The sequence below is a fragment of the Plodia interpunctella genome, chromosome 1 (assembly GCF_027563975.2).
Source record: "Plodia interpunctella isolate USDA-ARS_2022_Savannah chromosome 1, ilPloInte3.2, whole genome shotgun sequence".
Lineage (NCBI taxonomy): Eukaryota > Metazoa > Arthropoda > Insecta > Lepidoptera > Pyralidae > Plodia > Plodia interpunctella.
The window spans coordinates 4,949,282-4,973,236 of NC_071294.1; the positions used below are offsets into that span (position 1 = coordinate 4,949,282).

General features: G+C 33.9%; 1 protein-coding gene across 4 annotated transcripts; it reads right to left on the bottom strand.

Moving 5' to 3' along the window:
- Positions 1–23,401, bottom strand: LOC128669823 (pleckstrin homology domain-containing family G member 1-like). 4 transcript variants are annotated; one of them, XM_064435970.1, is made up of 9 exons: positions 22,121–23,401; positions 17,227–17,488; positions 15,535–15,621; positions 11,344–11,661; positions 10,668–10,808; positions 6,916–7,126; positions 3,229–3,315; positions 1,446–1,498; positions 1–675 (listed from the first exon to the last, which is right to left on the bottom strand). In XM_064435970.1, the coding sequence occupies exons 1-8, from the start codon at positions 23,278–23,280 to the stop codon at positions 1,458–1,460; spliced, it is 2,307 nt and encodes a 768-aa protein (XP_064292040.1). In that variant the 5' UTR covers positions 23,281–23,401; the 3' UTR covers positions 1–675; positions 1,446–1,457. The 4 variants fall into 4 exon arrangements, with proteins under 4 accessions (XP_064292040.1, XP_053600956.1, XP_053600946.1 ...); XM_053744981.2 differs by having other exon boundaries at positions 6,916–7,129; positions 22,121–23,400; XM_053744971.2 differs by lacking the exon at positions 1,446–1,498 and having other exon boundaries at positions 22,121–23,400.
- Between the last annotated feature and the right edge of the window lie 554 nt (positions 23,402–23,955).

Consider the following 23,955-nt stretch of genomic DNA (forward strand, 5'->3'; position numbering starts at 1 on the left):
TTTTCTTTTTAATATGTGGATTTAATAAATGTAATACAATTTAACATTTACATTACATTTAAAATTTAACAGTAGCAGCTTTGTTGATTAATGTTTATTTACAAATAACTAGTACATAAATTATACTATATAACAACGTTTATCCATAAAATAATGACTGAACGAACACTAGTAATACGTCGTATTTATACAAAGAATAATAATACCTTTTAGTAAGCTTCACGAATGTATAATTGAAAACTTTATTTTTCTCAATAAATTTGAATTTCAAACATATAACAATTTGTATCTCTCTATCAATTTTATTATATACATTTACTTAAGTCTTTGGAAGTCATAATATAAATTCCTTAATTAATGTTTATCAGTACGGTTTCTATGGAAAAGTCTTCTATTCTTCTAACATAATGTGTTGTAAGCTTACCACAGTAATTAATAACATTTTACTTTACGTCAATCGTTAATATAATTACGATATATAAAATTACAACGTTTCCAAAATCACAGGTGTTGTGTATGATTACGGAGATACGAGTCCATGCAGAGATGGATTTACGCCAGGGCGGGAACACATCTCTAAGTCCATGTGAGCTCATTCGTAATACCAGGTGGTCCTTCGGGATATCTTCTCACCGAACCTACGCACTTCTCCCGGCACTCCTCGAAGTGAATTATCTAGAAACAAAGTTATCAAAAATGAATAAAAACTAGAAAAAACATCATCACAATCATGGCTAAGAAAACTCGAAGTTAAAATCGGTTTCTCGTTTTGGGATCCACTATGCCACAGACACACATACAGATACACAGACACGTCATACTTTAGCAAAATGTAACATAAAATTAAATAAAACAGACTTAAATTTTAATGGTGTGTCCATCTCTTTTTGAGTTATTTAAATTAAGATAAGAAGTAGGACATGGGTTAGGATACTACCTAATCATAAAAAATATATCCGTAATAAGAATAGGTATTATATTTTACTAAATAAAAAATTTAAGAAACTTCTGACATAGAAGTTGCTGGCATCTTCTCATCTGTTAGAAAAGTGCTGACGGTTTACAGACTGAACGGATATTTTCCGATCAAAGCTAGGAACACTCTCGATTAAATTCTCTTTCAAATCAAAATCGGTTCCGCCATTTGGTTTCTACGATGCCACGGACAGACATACAGATACACAGACAGTTAAACTTATAACACCTACTATCCTTCTGTCATCGGGGCTTAAAAATGAAGATTGTTACTCAAACGATATATAATTCGATAGACACAGAAACAATCCCAACTCCCAATATTTTCCGTAAAACATACATAAATTATTAAAGAAGAATAAGCAAGCTCAAACTATAACTTAAAACTAATGGTGGCCACAAGCAAAGGGAAGATGAAAACCAAGCCCCGGTTTTAAATTATATTGGAAGGTTGCCTAAATATTACTGACCTACAAAGCTAGTCATTGGTGCAACTTCACGACTACGAAACCATCTAACGAACCTGAAGGAAAGATATTTCTATATGTAAGAAATAAAACCAAAAACTACATAGTGAAAACGGCAGGAATACAAATTGCTCAAATGTATCCATATTGCTCAAATGTATCTGCGTAGTGACTAAAAGCTGCTAACAAAATTATAGTGAATGTACCTAATGTCAGATCCACACTATCGCCGAACTCAGACACAGGCTGACGCGAATGCTTGAACATGGCTTAGTTAGTATGAGTGAAAAACCAGCAATGTATACCGAATCCACTAAAGTTTGGCAAACTGTTCGACGAGTGTGGAGCAGGCATAAGGTAGGTGGGCCATAGAAGTCCACTCTAACGAGTAAACCTTTTTTATATATATTATTAACCTTTTACACCTATTCATGGATCTCAGTATGTGTAGATGGAATATATGTCAATAACCACGACTTTTTAATAGTTGGTCCCACCTTAGTTAAGCATGTACAGTCGACAGCATGGCAGATTACCGCATAACAAATAATAATGTACAGGGGTACATTAAGGTCGATATTTGCAACGAATTTGTGTATATTCATTTGCTGTTGAATGAAAGTACTTAAATAAGTTTCAATCAGACACTTCACAAAATCATCCCTTGGGCTAATCCTTATTTTAGGTAAACAAAAAACACCTGGGGTGAAGTATCTTTGAACTCTTTGACTATTAAGACACGATTTGCCTTTCAGGTTTAATCTGATAAAAATCTGGGTATTTCGATAATTAGTTATTTTGATCAAAGTCTAACATCAGTCACATGCTAAAAATAACAAGGGTAACCTACACACTATTATTTACTTACCTACGAAAAGATCGGTCTCAATGTTATAAAACGACAATATTTATTTATCGCTGAAACTATTTGAATATGTTAGCCGAAGCCATGAATAACAATTCAACTGAAAAAATTATAAGTGCATGATAATGTATACGTGTATGCATTAAGAATAAAATATGCTTGTATAAATAGGTACCTTCTACCGATTTCAAATCTATATATCTATGACACATTAAACGATTGAATAAAATAGTGACTTAGAGATGATGCAACAGACTATGTAACTACTTACATCATAGTTAGTAAAATGTTTACTATTATTATTTACTATAATGCATTCAAAATGAAACAAAATTATGAACGGAGTTTTCTTGGCTGTGAGCGAAAAGTTGCAATCATTCAAGTGTTCAAAAATATACAAACTTGTAATGACACCTAGGTGACAGCGAATGGTTGCCAACTTTAGGCCAATATACGCCTTTCGAGTCAACAATATTTTTAAATCTGGCCGTAAGAGTACATACTATATAATGTCCATAATAAGTAAATTATTTAATATCCCAGAACATAATTCTCAAATGATTGACGATGCAACTCAACTGTGTGTGTGTAATTCAATAATTTTGTTACATAAATATATGTAGTTGTTGTCCTCACAAAATGTAGGGTACATTTTGTGAGGACAACAACTACTTGAGGTAACTTTCTGTATACTCTGTCTACGTAAGAGTGGCGCAACTCAACAAGTGACAGATTGAAAAATTCATCGCCGACAGGACTGGGTCATGTTAACTTTGTTTGTACTTTATTAAGACCTACTCTCTAGGGTTTATATAGTTTGCACTTTTAACGTGAATCTGTCACATCACGTTCACTGATTTATACGTGTCAATAAAAAAATATCTACTTCATAGAGTAGACTAGAAGAATGTTTTCACTTACATTTATCGTCTCTGTCGCCGTCCGCCGACTGCTGGCTTTTCATCGATATCGTCGAAATCCTTTTGTTGCGTTGTTGCAGCAGGAGTTCTGAAACCGATACGTTTACTTTTAGAATGCTGTTGCTCAATAGAAATTATTGAGTCTTTTTCGATATATATAATGAATATACAAATAATTATTTATACATTATATGATATATGAATCGCAAGGGCACAATTTTTTTTCTAAACACGAAATCGGTTTTTATAACCTTCATAACCTGGCTCAACTTAATTTATTTTGATTTTATAATCATTAGGTAATTCAAAATAGTTTTTTGTTGCTTAGGAGTTTAAAATATTTGTTCTTTGTAAGGTTTTGATCAGCTCCATTTAAGATAATTTTGAGCTGTAATTTTGGATTTGACCAATGAACTATCGATGCAAAACAATTAAAGATCCCCAAAATTGTTTAAATGCCTTTGTTGAAAAAAACCTAACGTGCTAATTCAAATCGCATTACGTAGCTAATTTCAATTTATTTAATTAAAGTAGTTGTTGATCCCGATCTCAATTAATGGCCGACATTTGTCTAGATTATAAAAAAAGTATTATGACCAATTTTTTTTATCTTTCGCGTGTCCGTGTAACACACGCCAGCCACACCTGCTGTGAGTGTTGCTGATAAGCCCAGTACGAACTAGATAACGACGGATTCCACGAAAACTTGCGCCATCCCCACGTTACACTGTAGAACAAATATAACTGGGAAATCGGAAAGGCATACTCATATATAATACTCCTCAAATATTTATATAGTGAAGTTACTATTTCGAAACGAATTGTATTATGAAAGAAGCATATGTAATGTTCCAGTTTTTAAATTGTACAAATAAATTTAACAATGCGTGATATCAGCGGAAACATTTCACTAGATCTATTGTTTGTTATGGGTAAGAAAGACAAAGCCTGCATGGCGTCACTAACTTAGAACATTGGAAACGAACTTACAAATGTAAAATCAGATCGTTTTTTTTCATCATCTTTTAATTATTAACCCTTCAATTCCCGCGCGCCTCGATAGCAACTGCGATCCTATTGATGTTCATTTATCTTTATTTCCTCCAGGGTCGAAGGGTTAAGGGTTTTAAACAATATACAATAATAATAACAGAAGGATGTATAATAATTTTAAGCTGTTAAATGTAACTACTTATAAGTAAATTTCTCACTATCTAGACCGACAAGCTTGAGCGGCTTGTTGATAAACTTCAGACAATGGTCGGTAGTAGAGGTTCAAACAAGATATTGTTATGTGTAGTGGCATAGAAACAATAACTAATTGAAAGGCAATCCAAACCTCATCTGTTGTAGTAATTAGATTAGTGTTTACAGAATTCCTATCAAGTATAGAAGTATAGAAGAATACAAAAAGCAAGCTACAAAACAAAATTAGCCATCCTGTCACATGTTACATCGAAACAGATATTTTTTCGACAATAGGTTATATGTAAATTTCAATGTGTAATTGTAATTAATTCTTAGAATTACAGATTTATTAAATTTGAATTGTACTTTTCAAAAAGTAGATTTTCAACCCCCAACCAGAGGGGTGTTATATGTTTAACGTGCCTATTTATCTGTGGCTCTAATCCGTAGACTTATGAAAGTCTGACTTCTAATTTATTCTCAATAAATATTGATAATATCGTTTAATTAGTCTTGGTTTTTAACAGAATTTTCATTCCAACCAACTAATCCGACCAATGTTTGCGATATAGGTAGAATTATCAGTATCAATGAATTACATTTAATATTAATCCTCAAACAGCCGCATATCCGACCATTGACGGCTATTTATAGATAATAGCTCTCACAATTGCTGTGTAGCAGCGAGGCGTCGCCAAGTGGCTGCAACAGACTATTATGCATCATATGACACAGATTTCACATTGTAACTATATCCACCTTTGCATTCATGCTATTTATATGAAATAACACGGTAATAAATAAAAATAATGAATTCTTTATTCGGATCACGCCGTATTTTTACATAATCATAAATAAAATACTGTGCACGGGACGCGAGTTTGTACGTCACTAGTGAAAAGGCAATGATTTTTATTTTTTTCAATTGGTTTCCTGATATCAAAGAACATTATTAGATAACTAAGTTATAATTAAAACTAAATGAATTATTTCAAAACTTGATGACTTAAGCGAAGCTCTGATCAGGCAGTCATAAAGGCTAGTTACATGACTCACATAACATTCTAATACGATTCCAATGTTTCGCACAACACTAGACAAAGCCTATTGTACGATTTGAAGAAATGGCAATTGTCGCTTAATAGCAATGTAGTAACAAAGAAACGCGTTACAGAAAGATTTAAATGGCCGTTTGCTTATCACCGAGATCTTAACGAGGAATGTGGCATTGTACAGGCGCGAATTTGAAACGATCCTACTTTCAAGCGTTCCCTTGTGTGGTACCTATCTAATTATCTAAAGGTCTTCGTAATAATAGGAAATTTTAACACAATAGTTGCCAGGAAAAAACAGCGTATGAGACACTTTTAAATTGCAAAAAGTTGTGGAGCACGTTTAAAAAAATAAAGTTCCTCGCGTTCCCACCGATGCACAAGTGCACATGCAAGTCGCAAGTGTCCAATAAAAAAGCGAGTCGTCGACCCCGCGTGCGTCAGACGACGATAAAGAACCTGCTCCTTCCGTCACGTACGGCCCGGGAGCAGATGACGAGCAATTAAAAAGTTTGTTCATATTAAGTAGGGAATTAGTTGGGCTTGCGTGCCAGATGGACTCCTCAAGTTTAGGCTTTGAAAGAGTAGGCTCGGGTTAACTTCGATATGGAAAGGTCGCTGACCGTTCATCAATGAATGCATTTAGCGACAAATTTTCTATGAATACAGATTTAAATAAGCTGACTAGAAATGAAATAAATTCAATATTCCCAGTGAAGGGAATGAAGACCCGACGCGCAAAGTTCAAAATAAAACTTACACAAAATATACGCAGGTAAGTTTAAGTCTCATCATTGTCATCATTACAGGGTTAACTAATAATCATATTAGAATGTACTTAATAATTTTCTTCAATGAATACCAGACTTTATGTTGCGTTCATCTCAAACTGCATTATGTTTCGTGTTAGAGAACAAACCAGCACTCTCGACTATTTGTAAACACATACCACCGACTAGGATAACATTTCAGAATTGTGCTAAAAAATATTTTTTAAACTCATAGTTACATACCCACTTATAGGGATTTTTTGGCCGATAGACCCCAGTTGTGTAGGATGCCATGCCAATATGGACGTTATTATAGTGTATCTATCTGCTATAAAGAGCACATAGTTATCTGCACATTCATTAGTTACTAATTTACTGTTTAGGAAACATATCATTTCCTCTGTGTTATCTAAAGATAATAAATTTATATTGTGTGTATAGATTGTGTACGTTGTTGTTAGCGTACTTTTGTAGATATTTACAGCCTGAAACTAAAATAAACCCATAGCCTAAACAATCCTTTAAATTTTAAAGATTCGACTGTGAGTTTGCAACATCTTATTATAAAGCGGCATCCACATGTTAATATGAATGCTAACAAAAAATTGCACCCTAGACTTAGATGAGTAGTATTTCGACTAGTAGGACTACTCGGTAGGACTACCGAATGGAACTGACCTTTCTTCTGCATGGCCTGTTCCCAAAGAAGAGTAGTGATCTCCTCGACCCAGGTCTCCCTGACGGCCGTCTCTGCAGTCTCCAACTTGTATGACTTGAGGTTCCGCTTCTTGTACCAGATGGTGAACTTGTGGTGGTCTTCCTCTTTAGCTGTGATGCCCAGGTCGTCCACTGGTATGTGGTCTTTATAGATGAAACACTCCACTCTTGGCTGCTGGAATTTTACAAAATAATAAATAATAATTTATAAATATGTTTGTAACCCACGCTTAGAGTACCTATAACTCTGTTATTCATAAAAAAAGTTAATACTTTAAGCTAAAATATGTTCTGTCTCTTTCTGTCAATGGCAAATATTATAAAGTGCCATAGTGACAAAACATAATTAAGTTTAAACTATGTTTTAACAAATTATGAATAACGGCACAAAACTCTGGCCAAGAAACATGGAAGTATTTTTATATGATACTCCTTCGTTTCGGAAGCCAAGAACACAAGATTCACTTTGGGGTCGCCAAACCGGGGGAGTAAGTAAACATTATTATTATATTTTTTTCTACAGTTTAGCAAAATGTTATGGTCTTACAATTGTATATAAAATATGCACTACATTATGATAATAAAGCATCTATCAAATCTATTAAACCAAAAAATAATCAAAAACCAGTATTATCTGTACATCTCGAACTTTCAAACTAATTACCCATATCCCACAACCTTGATAAAGTCATTAATTCTGACGTATATTAAAATTTGAATAAAGAATCTACTAATTTCACTTATTACTAGCGTTTTCAACAAATGCCCACGCACCGATCAACGACACGATAATGATGGATATCGTAGCAACAAAAAGGTGCAAGACCTTTACATAATAGAGAAAATGTAGCCGACAATGTGTACAAACAGTGTTTTCCCCAAGTTCCCACAATCGCGCATCCTGTGCGCCGACGCAGCTGAATGACGTGCGGGCATAATTAGTACAATGACAAGGTCACCACGCCATTGACCATTATGTGACCATTTTAGAGATCTAACAATTTTACTATTTCGACAATTTATATATCACTGTCATACGCATATATCCACACAAGTACTAAAAGATCCATCTTTCTCGACCCCACGACACTGCATCTAGACAATAAACTTGAGAACAAGTGACATTTTGTAATAAAAAATTTGATGTGAAAGTTCATATTGGACGAACTGGCTTACAGTTAAAATAAAAACAGTACAATAAACTTATGCGTGTATACAATTCATGAGCAACGAGAGAAACTGTCGACCAACTCCATCGGTCTAAGTTTCAAGTGTAATAAATATAGTTACATGTAAGAAAATCGCGTGTTTTACTGGATTTACAAAACGAATACATGAAATTAAACAGTGATAAAAATAATGAATATTTCTCCACAGATATTTCTTTCTAAGAAAAGTTATTTGCTAAAAATATAAACAGATAACCCTTAAAAAGTATATGGAAAACCAAATAAAAAAGTTAGATAGTTTTGATTAAATATATGGATCAGTTAAATTACAAAAGGGCAAAGTGAATGAAATCCAATCGCTACTGTTATACTGATGCGAGTTATCACTGGGAGTTAATTTCCTACGTTTATATGCGTCTGCCGCCAGAGCGACGCGACTGCACTATCTATTTGAAATGTGTAATGCACCGCAGAACAAAATATAAACTGTGCAGAATATAATATTGTTGAGAGGCCTGCAAAGCCTGGATTCCACATACAAACGTAATACCAATACATATAATATTCAGAGCATGAATATTTCAACACTTAAATGCTGGATGAAAACAGTATAACAATACATTCCAAAATGTTCACCCAAAAATAAATGCTGTTAAAAGACGCGTACATTATTAAGTAGGTGAAATTTTTGGCCAGCTATTGGTCATGGTATGTATAGAAGGATAATTCCCGCACTTGGTGTAAATCAGCCTGATCTTATAAATGATGGAATGCAATATCGCGTAAACATCATTTTAAAAATAACTCCCAATGTTTATACCAACACTTCAATTGCAAGTTACATAACGCTATAGCCTACTATCACCTTAATCCAATTCTCTGTCTTGACTTCAAATTATAAGGATGTATGTTTTCAATTGATATTGATATATTATGATTGATATTGATTATATATGTATTAAGTGCACATTAAGCTGGAGCAAGTTACTCTTCTGTATCTTGATATTCTGTGACCGCAGTAGATACATTTATGATGTAAGTTTAAGTGGTAGCTCGCAGCTTAATAATATAGATGCGTTTCAGTTGACTGTACTTCAATATTTTAATTACGTATTTGATGAGAAACTACATACAGTTATGAGAGCATGTGTGTCATCTATAAATAAATCGCAACACAATGAGAAATTGCACTACCCTAGTTTATTCATACTTACTCATGTTCCCACTTTTATTTTCGAAGACAAAAGGACAGTGTACTATCTTTCTTTATCAAAGATAAATATCGTACACTTATCTTAGTATTTATTGGAGAAAATGATGTGTTTTTGTTACTTAAAATTCATTGTTTATTTCGTTGTCTAAAACTTTTCTTTGTACATTACTACTAGCCCAATGCAATGATTAATCAAAATGTTAAACTACTTTTAGTCTTTATTCTCGACCAATAATAGGTGAAATTTATCAAATGCATAATTATCAAAATCTGCTATTTATAATTGTATTGCACTGTGCAGGTATTTTTTTAATGTTCACTAATGTGTAATATTTTCCAATGACCGGAAAATATTAATATGCAATAAATACATACCTATATCTTTATCGGTAGACGCCTCGTGTTGCAAATTACAGACAGTAGTTTGTTATTCGTTTTAATTTAATATTTTCATAGTTATGATAACATATGATTCACGGTCCATCGTGATTCATCGAACAACATTATATAAATATCTTGTAAATAATAAATTACATATTATATGGCAAGCGTTTGTGAATTTTATTTCATTTTTAATTTTATTTACGAATAAAATTCAGCGTTTTTGATCTGCAGATCTATTCGATTAGACAATAACTTATAACGTATTATTATCACTTACTACTTTTTTAGTCTAGAAATATATGATAAGACTATTTGTATAGCATACTATGTATAGAACCACTTAGCGACGTGTAAACTGGACCCAGTACATCCGCTTTGCGGTAACTCTCTAAATTCTAGAAAAATCAGACCGTGTCTATAATCCAGCAAACATGTTTCTTTCTCAACAGCAAGCTTGTGCTTCGCCTAATTGTACTGTTGTTGGAGTTTTCAATTCAATATATTTTGAGAATGTACAGTCGATCGCATATCAAGCTACCCTACAAGGATCTTTACGCATTGGTTATTACCAATTCGCTCCTATTGGAGCGAATTTGCGATGACTTTGGATAGGTTTATATGCTGTCGACTCTACTTTATATTTAGATTTAGTCTACTTTATATTTAGTTATTATGTTTTGTAAAGAAATGAAATAGCAGCATCAGTTTACTACTACTTTACACGTCTTTCTTAATTATTTCAATGTTTGTGATTTGTTCATTGTCATTTGTTTATTTACGACGAATTTAAAACTTTTCATAATTCATTGCAAAAATACAAAAATACGTATTATTAGGTTCAACCATTACAATATTAAATATAGCAGCTTAGGGCGAACTTTTAGACGCACTATAAACAATAATTATAATCCTAATAATAATAATTATATATAAAATGAAAATCTCACCTTCCGAAAGACGACAGTGATCAACACCAACTTGTCAAAGAGAAAGACCCTCATCAGTTGCCTTTTCCGTCGAGCTAAATCCATCGCATAGAACTCGTTTTGCCGCAACAACCTTCCTTGTTGAAGTAGATTTAATTCAGCCTGGAAAAAAAATATTATGTTTATAAATTTAAAATTTGTGACAGAACAAAGACAGTTGTTTCAAATAAAAATGTGGTAAACCACTGCGCACGAACAATGTCGACTATTGACGCCACCCACAACTCACCGATATGCGGAATACGATTAAAAAATTCAATAATAATACCGTTGGAATGTAATCGGTATATACCATAATTGTCCATATCGAGTATGAACTGTGTTAGGACTTCCGCATTGGACCTTACAAACATTGAAACAAAAGAACTTCCCACGGGAACAGTTTCTTTTTTTTTGTAACAAATATAGGATTAAGTTTTCTTTTAATACCACATTTTACATGTAAACTCATGTTTTTGCAAATATTATTACTATTTTTGTCTTTTCCATGTTGTAAGATATTATTCGTATGTCTTTCTCCGTCTTCCAAAATGCGTAGTCACGAAGATTAGTTGAGAGGATGAAACGTGAAGATGTACCAAACTAAAAATGTTACTTTCTCATTTATAATATCAATTGTGATCTAAAATCTACTTACCGGGCAGTCTTTAATATTCTCCAAAGCCATAATTTCATCTATCGCAGTTAATATACGTTCAATCATAGTTTTTGCTCTCTTGAGGCTTTCGAATGGAGTCTCCTCATTATCCGAGGACTCTCCATTGCTGCCTCCGGTCTCATCACTGTCCACACTCAACTTGGATATCCTGGAGTCGGTCTCGCACCTCTCATTTTCGTAGTTGGTATACGTCTTCACCAGGTCCACTAGGAAGAGCTTGTACCTCGGTATTCTTTGGATTGGTTCTAATAAGTAGCTTGATAGGTCTAATCTGTCGTTGATGTCTAGTTGCCGCCTCTGTAATTAAACAGTAAATTCTAATTGTAAGTAGTACAAAAAGCCTTGGCACTGATAATAATTGTATTGACCAACTATATTTCTAGTTTCTGGAACAATAATGTAGCTGCAAACTGTTTCATAGTGCAACGAAAAACATAATAATCCGTAATTATGTACATGGGAATTTCATTTTAAACGTTTTGTTATAATATGTGATAAGATAACGATGTAAATAATAAGAATAATATGCAATAGAACTAATTATTATTATTTTTTACATTAACATAGTACAAATAAGAACTACAAATATATTGTTTAATTACAGTCGACAATATAAATCATCGCGATGATAAAAATTACACAATATATTGTAGTCACAGACTTATATATTAAGTCTGTGATTGCGCTATTATTTTGCATCTATATACAAATAACAGATTTCTTTTATCATGTGAATAAATTTGTGTCGTGTGATTTTCATTCCCGTGGATATAGTATGACTGCAGTTTATTCTCTATTATCTGTTCTTATTCTGTATCTATGTATCTATAAATTTTAAAGTTTTGGTTTTACAACCAAAACTTTAAAATTTATAGATTTATTATTCCGGCCTCACACCGAAAATGTTTAAATACTGTGATTATTATTTTTTTCAAAACTTCGCGTTATCTACAATAGCAACCATGCAACAACTATCACCACAAACAAATTGACATATGTCAAACATTATGTATAAATTAACATTAGGTAATTATTAAATCGTCAACGTCGATTTCGCCCAATTCTCTCGATCGAATCGTGTAAAGTAAATATTTACACAAAATCATGTTACTCTGTATCTTACGACTGGAAATGAAAATATAAATCGGACTGGATTCGATACTTCCTTGTGTTACAGCGAGTGATTGCATGTTTGATCAAAAAAATATAAACCAGACCAAGCGATGCATTTAAAAAGAAACTAGGTATGAAATATAGTAAAAAGTAACTGCGATATCGCTCTCCAGATATTCAATTATTCCCACATCAAAAATCACTTCATCTGACGTGAAAGAAGGACAAAACAAAGTCCTTTACATTTTTTGTTCTATAGATAGTCCGATTAAAACATACATGGGCACCTGGAGGTTCACAGGTCAATTATCCGTAATACGAACGAAATTACGAATAGAATCATAATAAAAACTTATAATAAAGTAACTCAATTTTCTATGCAGATTTCTTCCATACAACGAATCAACCACGTATCATGAAAATCATGTTAAATGGTGCTCTCGGATAGCACCCGATCAATATCAAAGTGTAGCTATTGTCGTAATTCCTCGTCAATATTAGTATCAATAACATTTTATCGGCTTTCACCAGCTCTCGCGCAATTTGGGTCGAATGATATGTGATCGTGGTCGAGGATTACTGGAGCAGAATTTTATTCAAGCAACTCTGAGAAGGTTGTTCATAAAATGTGTGAACGCGAACTGATGTGGCTCTCTTAGTGCTACTTATAAAGTGCTTGGATTTCGTCAACGATTTGTATGCCAATAAGGTCTGACAATGAAAGATGCGGAAACCATGGAGAACAAAGATTAGAAAAGCGATACTTGGTCTCTGATGATTTATGGCTAAGGAAGCGACCTGGAAAACTGGTCAAATGACTTAATAATGGTCTAATGATAGAGAATGCGAAACGTCATAAGAGAACATATGGTTGGTCTATTGTGGCTCTAATTATATCAGTCATATCCTCTTAATATTGTGATCTATAGAAAATTTCTGAGTGAGTAACTTTATTGTAATAATTCCTTATCACAATACTCGTATTACATTATGGGCGCATCCAAAGCACAGCGACTTCGCTGGCTCGGCCACATTGCGAATATGGAGGAAGGTTATGCACGGGACCCTATCTCGGCCGACCAGTCGGTCGTAGTTCGGTAAATCGTCCCAAATGGTTTGAGTGGCGCGGGATCGAAGACGGTAGCGTGCTCTTGTGTTGGAGTCCGACACTCATTTTGGATCACTTATTGTGCGAACTTTACTAAGTGTAATATATAACGGAGTTAATTTAAAAAAAGCGGTGATATGATACATTACCTAGTATGCTACAAGAGTAACGGTGTCCGAGACGCTACAGTTAGGCGCTTGTTTCACAGCACTGGCTATTCCACACCGTAAAGTTAAACAAATGAGGAAATAATATACCGCTTGAGAGAGGGTTGCTACTGGCACATCAAAATATTGAAATATAAAAATATACTATACTTATAAACTTTATTAAGTTTTTATTTTCGACTGTTTCAGTTTATGTTCTAGATTTTTAATAGTCTGGCGTGAATGTACAACCGAAGCCAAAAGCTACATATAAATACATATAAATTCATGTGGCTTTCAGTTAAAAGTGTACAAAATTACCGGATAAAATCTATTAGATTGGGGGAAAAATCAGTTGAGTGTATCCGAAAGTTTAACAAATATACAGAGACAAACTATTCGCAAAACAATTAAAAACATATTAGTGACAACCCTAACGGCGACGCAGCGCACCGTGCCCGCTTGCGGCCAACATAATGCAGCAATCAAATACTTTTTATAACAATAATTCCCCCCAAGTGTCACTCCGTATCACCTATACTATAGCTGTTGGGGGTCAATACCGTATACAGTTACAGTTAAGTTACCGGTTACTAGACCGGTATTAATACTAGGTTAACTAGCCTTTTATATTTTTTCCTACAAAGTAATTGTGAATCAAATGAATATTTGACTAATCAATAAAAATGAAAAATGTGTTTATTTTCTCTCACAATTCATTACATAACTAATAAAAAAGAAATGGACATGAATAATATTGATCTATCAAATAAATTTATATATGTTATCTACAAATAACGCGTTTAATTTACATTTATAAATGTTATGCGTTTAATTTACATATATAATGTTATAAATGTTATATATTTATATATGTTATCTACAAATAATGCGTTTAATTTACATTTAAGTGGTTTCATTGCTTTAACCTTATATTATTATAGGTACTCAAATAAGTAGGTATAGTTGTATATTTCACTTTTACAACATCTGTTATGATACTCGTATTGTAATTATATATTATCTATTCCGTGTATGAATGAAAATTGTTCTTCACATAATGTCCCCAGATTGTTCTTATATTAAAAAAATATATCGTATCTATTTTACTATTTTTATAGTTAGTGGCATTCCATATGCATTTCTAATATTCTAATAACAGTAAGACTTTTAGGTTAAAAAACACCATTGCACTTTTTTCTGGTAAGTAAAGATTAGGTATTAGTCACAACTTGAAACCAATAAAACAAGGACTAGCGATAAATATAGGTATTATCACAGCACGACTATCGCTTCAGAAATAGATTTTATCAATGCATTACTTACTTGTAAATACAAAAGACATATTTATCATAGTACATATCTTTAGGTTTATGTGAGACTCCTCTATCTCAACATGAAAGCATGAAGCGTTTTGGTTCGGCCCTAGGTTCAACTCCTCTCATGCCACATGAGTTTGTATACCAATCCACTGGCTTCTTGTGGAGGAAAACATCGTGATGAAACCTGCACTCTGCTTGATTATCAACCTGTATATATTTTGGAGAAGGCGTAATGTGTGTTTCTTTCCATGACCACGACCATCAGCCATGAGAAATACCACTATGAAGAAGAGAATCTTAACATATTTTTCTTTTTTGTTGATCTATGGTCCTTAATTATAAACTAAAAGAAACAAAATCACACTCACTACACTCAGGCTATGCTCCTGTAGGAATTTCTCCTATGTGCTATTCCATGTTACTAAACGTTATGAGCATAACACAAATCAATATAAAATACAAAAATAATTTTAAAACTTACCTGAAAGAAGTCTTTGTATTCATATACTAGTCTAGTGGCAGTTTTGTTATTCCTAGAGTACATAACATACATGTTAAACCGTTGTTCCTGTAACAAATAAAACATAGTATAGTAGATGTTTAAGATAAAGTTCCGAAGTTATAGCACAATTTCTTATTACATTATCTGTCCTTTGTGATCTATTAATATACGACCTTCAAACTATAGATGGAAGTGCGGTTTGCCGATGGTTTAGATACAGAATTGCGAGTAATTATTTCATACTAGCTGTTGCCCGCAGTTCCGCTCGCTTGATAAAGTAGTATATGTCACTTTCCAGATATCTCCAGGTATCTCCACACCAAAAAACCGCTTCAGTCCAAAGTAGATGTTCTAACATACATTATTTGATATCTTTTAAGCCAAAATGCCTTTGTAAACACAATACCTCAATAAATTTCTAGATTCCCTCACTTTCACCTGACAAAGCGAGAAAATCCACGGGGCAATGCAAGTACAGGCGGAACCAGATCGTGCTTCACTAATAGAACACCTCTCTCCACATAAATCCATTTCTAATCACAAATACTCTACTTTTAGTGTTCTTCTGAGATTGTTGAACTGACACGCAACTGAACCAAATTATTGAAGTACCTACTAGTAATTTAAAAGCTTTTCTTTTAAATTTATTTTTTAACTTTAGTACAAAAATATGTGAAAGTCGGAATTAAAGGCCAAGGCTTTTTCTATCAGTCAACCGTAGATTCAGTCATAGTCATTACAAGAATCTAGTGGATGCTAAAAATTTGCTGAACTACAATATTAAAATAGCTGTTTTTTATTATTTTTTTTAGATTTCACGCCTAGTAATCATAGACTTTACTATATCATATCATATACTTTACTCGAAGTTACTGACTAGTGACCATTACCTGGTGTCCACTAGCCTGTGACCACATACTTTTTACAATTATACTTTTTCTGTGTAAACCCATATTCATAAGCGTGCTCAAGGGAAACGGTGTTTTCTGTTTCAACGTGGTTAGAAACGTTTTTAACAGTAAACCGATTATTATGGATCATGTTATACAATATATTACTTAGAAGGTTTACAATTTATCAGTTTTAAAAAATATCATTATTTTTCTATTACATCTGTCTATTAAAAACCAAATTCCTCCATCGCTGTTTACAATCATAGTTGTCTGATTATCATTTTGCACAGTTTAGAGTGGGTTGCACCAGTCAACTATGACGATAACTTCAACATGAGCGTCGCTGATATTTAGACAAACAGGTGTACTTTACGTTGTTCTGCGCAGGTTGAAGTTAACGTCATAGTTGACTGATTCAACTCACTCTTACAAAAACATAACTGATTACTGAAACCATAATTCGTTTTTTTTGCAGACTTCCTCACTTTAACGGGAAATATATATTTCCGAATTATGCAAATACGAGTAAACGTGTGTGTACGTGATCACTTATCTAATATTAATGGTATTTTAGTCTATATTGCTGACCTACTGTAGGTTATGTTTAGATTGTAAAAATAAAATTTTCGAAATAAAACTGTACAGTGTCCGGAGATCCAACGGAAATATTGAATATTTTTGTGGGATCCAAGGCCAAAAATATTATAATACACATACAAAAATGAAATCGAATGATAAGTTGGAATGTTTTCATTTTATAGTATAATATCATACTTACAAACTGTCTAAAACACTGCCCCAGCTTCCTGAGGTCATGTTCACAATCTCTGAGCGCGGGCAGAAACTCCTCCGAGTGAAACCTGAAAATGTCTTCAATGTTGGCGAAGATGAGGGGCTTCAGCTTGACGAGGGAGGGGGGCATGCTGACGTCCAGCTCCCCCCGCCCCGCCTCCGGCATATAATTCACGATTACATGCTTCAGTCTCTCCACGTAAACATTTTCTGTATGGATCAGCTCGTTCACGCGTTCTGTCAATCTCCTGCAATAAAGGAATATCATTAATTTTACTTAATTATAACTTAGATAAAAAGTTTACTTATCTATCTAGCTAATTTATTTATAACATTTATAAGTGCTGGTCGCAGTCTGTTCCAAAGTTCAGCCATGACAGACAGACTTTCGCATTTATAATATTAAGTATGGAAACAAGGATTACTAGTTACTAGTAAGTACTAGTTCGTATAATATCGGGTACAAAAGATGGTACAAGTACAGAACAAAGTTCGCTTTATCCTATCAAAAAGGATAAAGGTATATGAAAAGTGCTAATCGTCAGATCAGCAATGCATGCGATATTTCTAAGAAAACTCAATTAAAGGTTCAGTAATATATCACTAGAAATGCTTAGGGATTGAGCAGCTGCTAACGTATTCCTACACGTGCGAAAGTGTATTCTTTTTGGACTTTCGAACAACAAAAGTTTAAACAACCTAGGAAAAGGTTGATATTTGACAAATTTATATATAATATCGACTACGAGTATAAACATATACCTAAATCGATTACATATGAAATAATCAAATTATGGACGTGTGGTCGCGCCCTAGAATGGAACCATTCTATTTACTCCCGTGGACATTATACGAGGTGAGATTAAGGAACATATAGTCTTGGCAGCTGATAGACATCAATAGCATTCCCAAGTAGGGTTTACTTGAGAAGGGCGGCCGATTACAAAATCACATGAATCTTCAATGATGTGCTAATACACGGCCCGTTGTCGACTTTTATTATTCAAACACCCAATTGGAAGTGGGTTAATTTACCATTTGGCAAAAGGCCGAATCGATGGGAGCCAGTAAGAATATACCAACTGTTAAGGTGACGACTATGTAAAATTTCACCTTCGTAAATCCTATGAAGTCCAGATATATCCCGCAGGAGTTTTCTTTTCACTCAGTAAGTATTTTGGTGAAAACAATTATGCTCGTATTTTATCATTCATTCATAACACACTTCTCTCACACCTGAGTGTACTACTCCCGGTCATTTTCCGGGCCATGACGCCCCAAAACTCAGGTTCCGCTTAAAATATGTTATATTTAAATTTTGAAGATTCTGCACTGACTTTACGACTTTACGACGCCGCGTGCCTGGCGTAAATCTCTTTGAGACTGCTGTTATTTCATATATTGATATTCACTCATCTAGCCGATGTATCGATTAAAATAGTACCTTCATTTAGATTATTTCGTTAATCGTAAAAGTAACGAAGACATTGTATTGTCATACCCTTTATGGTTTTACATAAATTAGAATTGAAATATTGATCATCCCCGGTACCTACTCATGTAAATTAATTGCGCATACGCCAACAATGACGAACGTAGCAATACAATCGAATCGATAATGAAGATTGGCATACCTTCACAAAATCGAACAGACACAATCGATTGGGTGCACTGTATTGTATGTATTTATTTAAATTTCACAAAATACAATTACTAAAAGTACAAAAAGGTGGACTTAATACTAAAAGCATTTATCTACCAGTCAACCATTGGGTAAAACAGAGAGTGCTATGGGGGTGCGAAAAATAAAATATTAATAATAAGTCCTAAAATAAATACATATATACAAAACTTTATATATATAATACCCATGTAGAAACTAAATCAGTCAATATTTGTTTTCTATTTTTGTTAATCGTTCGTCTATGCTAGTTATGGTGTTCGTTCCAATAGTTAACTATTACATAATTGTTTGCTGTAAATTTCAACGTGCATTTAAACCTGCATTTTGTTATGTCTGTCGCTGTATTATTTGCTTTCACTATATGTATGTTTAGATTCTCAATTAACTTTTCATACATACTTAGTTAAACTTGAGTGAGTAGATATGTTTATTACTCAATCATCGATGTATTTTGATAGAATTTGGTACATAGAGCAAAATAATATGAATTAGCATATTGAGTACATTTTCCCCGAAATTCCTATGGAAGCAAATCTAACTTTCTAGTTTTAATTAGAAGAGTTTGAAATAATTGACTAGTAGTGTAAATGCTGTCTCTGATCCTCAGTACAACAGATAAATATTGCCCGCAACTCCACGGCAGCTTTTGTTTGACCTGGGGTCATTAACTACTTAAATCTATACAAAATTTCATCAAAATCGGCGCAGCGGTTTAATTGTGGATGCTTAACCAAGACTTTCTCATTTATAATATAAGTATGGAAACATGGATATTTTAAGAAAAGTAATAGCAAAAATACATTTTATCGCAGTGTTAATAGCTGTAGCAATTAGATATCTTTGAACACATTAATCTTATCTCTGAGTCATAATTTGTCGTAACCATATGAAAATATTTTAATGCTGATTACAAACAACGCAACAAAAATGCTTCGATCTAAATACAGAAACAGCCTTGACGTACGCCTGCGCTTCTCAAAAATATACACACAGGCATGACATCACACCGAATAGTATTAGTGGAACGAAATTTGTCGATAAAATAATTCGAACACGCTGTTAGGTACTCTGATTTTGTTATTAGTTGTTAGTTTAAAATCTATACTAACTCATCACATATTTTTCTTATGAATATTACTTGTGTTTCTGTATCAATGGGAGCTGACAATATAATTTTCTTCTTGTTCAACAATAATACTATGATTATCATCAAGCGGTAATTATTCAGAATTGAACAAATACCGTTGCCGGTTAATTGAGTGGGTTAAACGTCACGTTTACAGTCTAAATGTAGGTGATGAAGCTAATCAAGCGATTATAACAGTGTTTACTGTCCATTGCATGTGCTTCAAATCATATGTCCTCTATATATAATACCTGAGTATATTATACCTACAACGTCTACCTTACGAAGCGGTGCAAATGTTGTTTATCTATTGTGTCTCGATTTTGCACGATTGACGAGATAAATTTGTATGTTTTGATTGGTTGTTGGATGTTGGAAATTTAATATCTTTACTAACAGAATAACGCTAAACAATTCGCATATATTTGTTTGAACGCGCTCATCTCTGAAAATATCGGTATGATTTGAAAACAATATTTCTCTGTATGATAACATTCATAACAATGACTTTACTTAGGTAATACTAAAAAAGGTCGCAGGTTAGAATTATTTAACATTTTCTTAAAAATACGTATTCAACATGGTGAAAGTCCAGTTATGCCCGATCATAATACACACAATGTTTTTCGCTCGCATTTCGACCAAGCATTTATATTTTAATAACATCGAAGGTCACGACAACATCATTGTTCTGAACGTCAACATGGACTCATTAGAGCGCGTCAACGTTTTTGTTGATATTGGTCATCGTCTCTTAATATGTATGTGTGGCAAGTACGCTTCAGCACAACACCTGGCGAGCGTGGCATACGGCAGAAAGACCAAATAATATTTCGGGATGGCCCCTAAACAACATATTTGATCGGACATCACCCTGAAATCGTTTTTTCAGACGTAAACTTGATAATAGAAGAGGTTTCAGTCGTAATCAACAGCGCGAAAGTGGTGCCCTTCCAGGGTATATAACTTTTTAGCATGTGTAAACAAACATTTTAATCCACTCAATATACTTTAGAAAAATTGCTTCATATATTTAAAATATATGAACTTTTTGTTTTAAATGCCGTACCATAATTAGGAAGTATACGTTATATCGAAGAACTATTACGAGAAATTCTTTATAAATAATTTACACATAGAATCGTTTGGTGAATGTAAAGTAACATTGTAGATGCATCAGCAACTGTGCTAAGCATTAATAATAACTAACATTTCAAACGCGACCTTGCAGCCCACGTCTCGTCAATATGGCAATACGTCCATAACATTAACAAGATAAAAAAAATTGTTTAAATCTGCAAAAAAATCTATGCAATTTTATACTTTCTTTGCGTCCCTATCACGGTTATCTATTTCAAGCAAAAATTCAGATTTCTAGACTTTTCATATCGAAAAGAAATATTTTTGACGCTTACACAGATACGAATTCTTATACTATGTAATTAGATAGATCTCTCTCATCTGAGCGTTTTCTCAGTTGCTTTTCAGCCTTTGAATGTAGGTTCTGAGGGTCGGCTAAGTATTTAGACAGATATTTTGTTGTTTTATAGTGTTACCCACATTTGTGATGAAATAATGTGATATTTCATTCAAATTTTGTATACATACACATACAATCTCTGTCAAAAACTAAAATACGCAACTGTTTAAACAGTAGTTTACGTTCTAGGGGACACCTGTTCGAGACAAGTAATTATTGCCTTACTTGCCTCGAACTAAATGAATAAACATCAAGGCAACAATACATACACATACTGAAATATCCATATCCAATTGTCGCTTTGAACATTTAATTCGATGCTGGGTCTTTATTATGAGATGGATTGTATTTTATTCTATTGATATGGTATGTAGTAAAACTAGTATAATAACAATGCTTTGTTCGTTCTAATCACCCTCATTGGATCCATTGTTTGTGAATATCACTTTTAAAATGTTGCATAAATAACATGAAAATCGCTATTATCATATCTACATTTAAAAGCGATAAACCGTTATCTTAGCGTGAAAAAACCTGTCGCTGATAATACGAATATTTTGCTCGATGTCAGAAAAATCAAGTGATCTCACCTTCGGTACTTCTCCTTCTTAGATTCCACTGGTATCAATACCGGTTCTGCAGATCTCGAAACGCACCATTCGTTCACTGCACTCACTGTCAAGAACTCGGTCGAAGGCGCGTGGCACACTTCAGAACCAAATTCATCTGAAGATATAGTTATACTATCATATTTCTGGTAGGGCACCATGTCAAATGATGATATAGATTTAATGCTAACATTGTCCATAATATTACTATTTTCACTAGTTTCACTAGAAGTGACGGATAAATTATCCTGGCCCTCGCCATCGTCTTCGTTTATCAAAGTGTCTGTTGAGTGATCAGCAGATAGCGTGTCGGCTCTGTCCTCGTCCTGGTTAATGACGTACTCTGCACCTCTATTGGAGCCATCGCTACCACTACTGCCACTGCCGCTGCTACTACTACTTCCCCTTCTTTCCTCATCTGATTGTACTTTCTCTATTTTAATATCTTCTTCATTATCAGATGGTACTGACCGCTTCAGCCGCAATAGTTTTTCTAGATCACTTTGACTTACACCGTATGACCAATGAGTTTCACCTACATGCCCTTGACTGCCAGCTGTTGATTTCCTACGTAAAACCGGTGGCGGTCGCGAACGCCGTCTTGCAACAGGCGAGGAGTTTGGTGTCGTAAAAGAAAATCGTCTCTCTGTGTAATCGACCTCAGCTGGAGCAGGTGATTTACTTTCAATTGAAGAACTATCGTTGAAAGGCTCAGGTGGGGGTGGCGCAGGCCTGTGTGGCTGCAGGCTATTCCTAGTAGATTTCCTTGATTCAGAAACAAAACCGGATGAACTAGAATCGTAACCATTTTCCGAAATGTTTGATAACAGGGAATTCACTGATAAATTAGAGTTCCTGTCTTGAGATCTAGTCACAGGGTTTAAATGTTGAAAATAGGCTTGAATAGGATTGACAACACTTCCAAGATACACATCTTTAGTTTTTTCTATTGATTCACTCGAAGCACGAAAATTGTTTTTTAGAGAAGTTTGCTCAAAGCGCACTATCATATCTCGCACTTTGTTTTTCCTTAACGTAATATCATCGTCTTTCCTGAGCACAATTTCATCGTCATCAGATATGTTTCCGGATGACGATTGAAATTCATCATCCGGACAACCGAAGAGTCCTTCTTGCGTCATAGTTGTGGCAGTCCGGTTCGTCAGGGACCACGGGAATTTGTATATGAATACATGAATTCACAGTGAGTGCGCATAATCGACGCGCGCGCAACTCTGACAACGACAGGCGACTGACAGTTTAGTGATAGTGCCGCCGTACCCCGCGCTCGCGTATAATTCTGTAAATACCAGTAACGTGACGTGACGAGACGAGTTACGTCTACAAAACAAATCAAACATTTTGATTTTTCACGTTGATTGCATTGTTTGATTCCGATAATGCTCTTGATTCGTGTGGGTTTGGTGTGTTTTTAATTTGGTTTATTTTTTTAGATATCAGCTATAATTAGTGACCGACTAATTCTTTTTTACTTTACATATTCTGTCATTTAGGCGGCATCGTTCGTAATAATGGATCCAAAATATATTTTAAATTCTATACAATACATTACATACATACGATACATTTAGAACTGTATGGAACAATAGTTATATACCGCCCTAAACTTTTTTGTCTAAACTTGTCAAATTATATACCTATATGTCAACAACAATAAACAGGAAGGGAATGAGAGTACTTATGATGGTGTTTGTTTTGACTACAATAGAAAAAGGGGAATTTTATTTATGGGAATCATTGACGAAATACAACAATGTTCCATTGCCGGGTTTAATTTTAGTTTAGTTAGACTTATT

What these genes read in the sequence shown, in the direction of transcription:
- LOC128669823 (XM_053744962.2), bottom strand. Translation starts at nt 23,280, where the DNA reads ATGACGCAAGAAGGACTCTTCGGTTGTCCGGATGATGAATTTCAATCG. An exon ending in AAGAAGGAGAAGTACCGAAG is followed by an intron (nt 17,489 to 22,120) that starts GTGAGATCACTT and finishes CCTTTATTGCAG; the next exon opens with GAGATTGACAGAACGCGTGA. An exon ending in AATACAAAGACTTCTTTCAG is followed by an intron (nt 11,662 to 15,534) that starts GTAAGTTTTAAA and finishes GTTTAATTACAG; the next exon opens with AGGCGGCAACTAGACATCAA.